This window comes from Spea bombifrons, chromosome 12 (genome assembly GCF_027358695.1).
Source record: "Spea bombifrons isolate aSpeBom1 chromosome 12, aSpeBom1.2.pri, whole genome shotgun sequence".
Lineage (NCBI taxonomy): Eukaryota > Metazoa > Chordata > Amphibia > Anura > Pelobatidae > Spea > Spea bombifrons.
Genome location: NC_071098.1, coordinates 31,153,060 through 31,159,059, shown reverse-complemented (window position 1 = coordinate 31,159,059; position 6,000 = coordinate 31,153,060). Strand labels below are relative to the sequence as shown.

The window sequence follows — 6,000 nt, the reverse complement described above, 5'->3', positions numbered from 1 at the left end:
CTCCAGGCGGACCGCCCCCCCCACCAGGTACGCTACCGGCACGGCGGCCAGTCCCGGTGGCAGCCGCTTAGTTTTTAACTTTGCGGCTGCCATGAATGTTCGTCTGCCAGCCGCCTGGCCAGCCCGCCGGTCCGGATTCAGGACGGCCTGGGGGGCAATTGCCCCCCGGCCCAGCCCGCCCCTGATTATTATAATATTGTATTTTTGCCATGCCCCTCTCACCCTTACCTGCTCTCCCCAGCTGTCCTCCTTCAGTGCAGGCCTTCCAACAGCTCCATGGAGTAGGCCAAAACTGCGGCCTAAAGTTCCAGCAAACCCCAGGGAGGACTTCCAGGTGTTGCTCAGACATCAACATAATGTTGCACACCTCTGGGGGGGGAGGTGAAGCTCGCCTCCACCATCAACTCTCCACCAATAATGTTCACACACATACATAGTGTACCGGGTGCTGTGGGATCACTCCTCTTTGGCAACCAATCCAGTGAGGAGCTTGTTCAGCACAGGGGCGGAGTAGATCCCTGCAGCGCTATAAAAACCCCTCAGACTGTGACCACTTTACAGTTTTCCAGAACTTTGGGTTCTGTATGTCCTTGGACTCCAGATTCCAGTTCTTTTCTGCTCGTCTTGCTAGATACTCTCTTTTGGATTCTCCGTTATTTGATCTTTGTCTCTCCTTTTGGACTACCCCGCCCGTCTGTTTCTTGAACTACCGTTTTCTCTGATCGCCGCCGGCCCCTGACCTATTGGACTGTTCCAGACATTGTTATGGACTATCCTCTGCTCTTACGCTCCAAATCCAATCCTGACTATTTTTTCTTTTGTACGAATTGTACTTGAGGTATGGAGGTACAGCTCCTGGTATATGTCACTGCCAAGCACCCCAATTTATTCCCGGAATGGCATTATAGAGATAAAAATGTTAATGTTTGCTGTGTTCTCTAACAACATATGTGAGAAGTCACGGATGTCCCACATACATCAAAGGTCACTTTAACAATGATATAAAAAAATGAATAGATCTTGTTTTAAACAAACATTTAATAATAATAAGCAATACAGTGATGCATCAAGTCTTTTAAATCAAGTATTTCAACCAAGACGTGCACATTTTTCAACATAAAAATCAGTAATTTATAGTAGGAAAAATAATTATGCGGAAAAAAATAACAATAACATTGAAAATCATGTTGTGTGATGACGACAAAAGCTACAAAAATTCCTGGCATATTTGATGATCTGCCAATCCCCCCCGCCCCTAGTACAGCAACCATGATATAAATAGTCAGAGTAACGACGACCCCCCTAAGGAACCAAATCAGACTTCAGCGGTCTTTTCTTTTTAATATCAGAACCACATGAACCAGTTTAGGGGAGAAACGAGACAACAAATATAAGGATTTTTTTTCGGAATTCAACTTGATTTACATTATTGTCGCTCCTGGAACACTGCCTTTCCATCTCGTTTTTACTTTGTTGGCCACCGATACCATATGGGTATGGATGTTCTAATTCCATAGTCGGAGAGCTACTTTTATTCTCTGTCTTTGGAACTGACTAGGGATGAGAACCGACCCTGGCGACCAAGGTCCAAGAAACCGTGTATGTTTGCCGTTGGATATTTGTGACATCATGCTACGTTCTGACATCACTTGCCTAGATTTTTGTAGCGTGCGACCTCGTGTATCCAGCAGGTAGATGCACACAGGGAGCAATAAAGATAAGTGGAAGGCACTAGCTTGCCATTTTTAAAGGTGTGCTCGATGGCCACTCTAGGCTTTTTCTTTAGATTATCTTGAGCTGACAATGGCCCTTTGTGACGTACAGTTAAGTAAATAAGATACATAACGTTACCTCATCTACAACCAGGGGATGACTAAGCGGTCCTGGCACTTTAAGGCCAGCGGCTGCCAAATGACATAAATACAAAGGCTGGTTGGATGTTACATTCTGGACATTTGCCCGGCTTCTTGAATGGCCAGACTGCCGACAACTCACTGATTACTCAGATTACGCCTCCTGCTCCATTTATAATTCAAAGGCCGATCTTCCACCTTCTCCCTCTCTCAAAATAAAAAAAAAACATTAGAAACATAAAAGCGATTTGTGAATTGATTGAATTCCGGAAGCAGCGGGGCCATCATTTTTTTAATTTTTAACACAGGAGTTTAGTCAGCACAATACCAAGAAGAAGGTTAAGGAAGACCCCGCCGAAGACGCCAACGCTTCCGCTGGTGCACTGAAAGTTTATGTCAACGCTGATCTGATCAGTTGTCACAGCCTGTCTCCCGAGATCGCAGATGCTTTTAGTGGCGCATCCACGTATTGCCGTAGAACTTGATACGGATCCTGTCGAAAACAAATACTGAATATGAAATTATCACAGAGACACCAATCTAAGACGAGACCAAGGACTGACTAAGGATTGAGTCTTTACAGCAGGAGAAATAGACGGGGGCCGGATGGGGCCGATCTGCGGGGAAGTTCTATGTTTGGAGGAAAAGTAATGTTTTTTACCTGTTGTTATTTTTGTAGTTTGAAGAAGACACATGTTTTCGTCTCCGGTGCACTGTATGGTATCACTCGTGTAGCACCATACAGAGTTTTGAGAACTGCAACTGCGACAGACCAATCCGTTGGTCTTATTATTATCAGCCGGCACTTTAAATAAGGACATCACACAATATATTAATAGTATTTTTGGGGGGGTTTTGCACCTTTTAAGAGCAGAAATATTCAGGAGCTGAATGTTCGTAAAAAGATACAAACATAACTACATTTTAAAAAAAAGGGAAAAATAAGTTTAAAAAAAAAAAAGAAGAAAATAATATAAAATGACCAATGTACTTTTTCATAAAGGAAAAAAGTAAGCTAAAATGTAAGATGGCATAAAGATAAAAATGGAACACATTTCTTAACAAAAGGAGCAACTAAGCTAAAAAATAAAATAAGATGACATAAAAATACAAATGTAACTATTTATTATTTAAAAAAAAAAGGAGAAAAAAATATAAAACATATTAATAACATACAGAGAGATTAATATTAAATCTTGATGCTTACGTGCGGGTAGTGAAGGTAAGCAATTGTCGGTAGAGCAGCAGCTATAGCCGATTCTTACGCGGCTGTTTTGGGCAAATCCCATGCTTCCATTAAAGGTGCACTGCTCCTTGAGAAAGCAGTCTCTAGAATATTCCAGGGAAGTAACCCCACCTGTTCATTACAGATGAAATGATTATTGTTAGCGACTTCTCCATTCTCCAGGGCTACTTTTAGAAGCCAAAACTTGCATAGCTTGAAGCTAGAGCAACGGGTGTTATACCGCAGTGGTTTTTTATATATATATATATATATTAATCACAAAATACTTAAATATGCAATCATAGCAATGAAGCACTTTTGGGGAAGCAGGCTGTCCCTTTAAATAAAATATTATTTTATACCCTCTGTTTACTTTCTGATAATATCACAAAAATACACATTTCCAGGTCATTTAAGGTGGAGGAAGGAAATAGGGCAAAATATATGCCCTGTTATGTTATGGGAAATGAGAAAAAAATGCTATTTTTTGGATAGAGAAGACAATGCAAACTCTAAAAAAAGATGAAATATATTCATATATTTTGAGGTGTAGTTGGAAGGTGCAGTTATGATGCCCCTTTTGCGCATGTGCAAACATTGATGAGAATAGCAGGCCAGTGGGAACCATGGGACTGAATCGGGTGTCTTGTCACATATTCTCAAATCTATAGCCTTTACTTGGACTTCTGTTCCACCAGCTCATTTTTATTGTGGGGTCCCCACGTCTGACACACACACACTGACACTCATGCCGTGTGTAGACCAAGTTATTGGCCTTGAACATACCTTCAGTAGTTAGCGTGTAGGACACTCCACAGACTTGGTCGGCAGGACAGGTGATGCTGGAACCGGTGCAAGAACTAGTAGTCGTGTTGGAACACTTTGTACAGGACAGAGAATAGCCTAAAAAAAGATAAACATCTGGGTTTTTCTCAACATAACGCACTTTTTTTACTTTTACAAACATATATATTTGAAGCTATAGGGTGATCTGTGATGCCCCTCGGTCTATACACAGAGCTAGGTATATCAGATACGATAATTCAGTATTATTTCACCCCTTGACTAAAGTTTATTAAGGCAGTCGGTTATTAATCAGGGTTCTATCCCTTTAAAAAGGATGCATGCACTTAAGTTTTACCTTCCAGAGGCTGAAAGGGACTATGGAGTAAAGTTTGCAGAGGAGTTCAGTGTTTCGACTTACAGATGTCACTGCATATCTCCAAGCTATGCTGGGTTTTGCAGGACAGTCCCCGTTTCTAGACACCGTCTTACAAACTGCAGACCACGAGTTAGTAAATGCACTTAAAGAGACACCGTCTTAAATAAACGCAAACTCTAAGTAAAGCTAAGTAACAATGTTACTATACCAGAAATTATAAGTATCAAATGCCCCAAATAAAATACAAAACGCCGCAGCTTTAAGCCCACTTAGAAATCCTATGGGAGGAGTGGGCTCCCCAATCTCTCTCCTTTAAATGAGCGGTCTAGTGTCTCATATTGCCCCACCCATGAGGAGGCTGAGGGTGAGTATAGCGCTCATGCACTTTTGTGAGCAGGGTCTGTGTTCAGCTCACTTATCTACCGCCCTCTCAGTAAAGTAAAACTTCCTTCCGTTCCATCTCAGCCTCTGATCCTCTAGTGTTAGATTCCGGTAACTTTTCTCCTCCTTTGAAATAAACGTCCCTCCTGTCCTTTGTTAAACCCCTTTATGTATTTAAATCTTTCTATTCTGTTACATCTATTTTTCTAGTAGTAGGACACGATCGAGAGAGCTCAGGGCTTAAAGATCAACCCACCATAAATAATTAAATAGCAATCCTCCCTTAGCCTGTAATAGAAAAACTATAGAGGTACAAAAACAGAAAAAACTAACAAAAAAAGACTCTTGCAGTTAAATCCGGCTAAATATGTGTCAAATGGCACCGGACTGAATATTTGTTTAAGTGAAGAAAGTCAAGAATCCAAATTTTTTTTAAATTCCTTTTCTAATTCTCAAAAATTATATATATATAGACCGATCGTATAAAATATAATATTTCAGAATAAATATTTTTGGCGTTAATTGTATTAAAGGAACATCAATCTATTAAAGTTTAGGCAGTGTTTGAATAGTTTAAAAATACGTTATAAGTAAAATAACAATATTTACTGATACTGCCCCTTTAAGAGACTTTATTGCTATTGTTAGTGCTGTGATAAGTGTTTCTAATGTTGGCTTTCCTTTACCCTGGATGGGCCATATGCCTATCCCATGCATGTATATATTCTCTTACGGTATTAACCTCTACCACTTCAACTGTTCCATATAGCTACCTCCCCCCTCAGTAAAGAAAATATTGTTTTTGAACATGGTCAGAACAATAGGGAACTTTTTCTCCAGTTGTAATTTTTTTAATTCTTTCTTTTGAAAAAAAAAAGTTTCTAGATTGGCAATTTTTTTACTACAAATGGTACAAAAAAAAAATCTATTATTGTTTTTATTCTTCTTCTTCTTATTATTATTATTATTATTTTATTATTATTTAGCAACATATTTTAAGACCTTTACAAAATGATTAAATCAATTTTGCCCCCCCCCGTATATTTCTTTTTGAACAAATGGAGAAGGTTTAATATTATCTCGTAATAATTGTAATTCAGTGTTTGCGTCGCGTTGATTTACTTACATGTGGATATGAGAGCGGACAGGGTGCAGAAAAATCCAAATACAGATCGCATTTTGAAGTTAGGAGAGTCGGTAAAAGCACTTGGTGATTTTCAAGTTCACGATGACTCCTGGAGAATTGAAGTGGATTATTATATACCGGTGTATATATATATATATGTTAGTGTGGGTGGGGAGGTGGGAGAGGAGGTGGCCTAAGTGGGGGTTCAAAGTAGGAAAGGGTTAGAGGGAGTAGCTGTGTGACATCTGAACTC

General features: G+C 39.9%; 1 protein-coding gene across 1 annotated transcript; it reads right to left on the bottom strand.

The window, feature by feature from the left end:
- Positions 1-1,018: 1,018 nt before the first annotated feature.
- LOC128470703 (phospholipase A2 inhibitor gamma subunit B-like) lies at positions 1,019-5,880 on the bottom strand. Its single transcript, XM_053452611.1, has 5 exons — positions 5,748-5,880; positions 3,865-3,981; positions 3,061-3,210; positions 2,515-2,658; positions 1,019-2,346 (listed from the first exon to the last, which is right to left on the bottom strand). The coding sequence occupies exons 1-5, from the start codon at positions 5,797-5,799 to the stop codon at positions 2,153-2,155; spliced, it is 657 nt and encodes a 218-aa protein (XP_053308586.1). The 5' UTR covers positions 5,800-5,880; the 3' UTR covers positions 1,019-2,152.
- Positions 5,881-6,000: the final 120 nt, after the last annotated feature.

Bases quoted from the DNA above. Each gene is read 5' to 3' on its own strand.
- LOC128470703 (XM_053452611.1), bottom strand. From the start codon at position 5,799: ATGCGATCTGTATTTGGATTTTTCTGCACCCTGTCCGCTCTCATATCC. The intron at 2,659-3,060 runs GTAAGCATCAAG...CCTTATTTAAAG, and splicing joins CTTACCTTCACTACCCGCAC to TGCCGGCTGATAATAATAAG. The intron at 2,347-2,514 runs GTAAAAAACATT...TGTTTTCGACAG, and splicing joins AACTACAAAAATAACAACAG to GATCCGTATCAAGTTCTACG.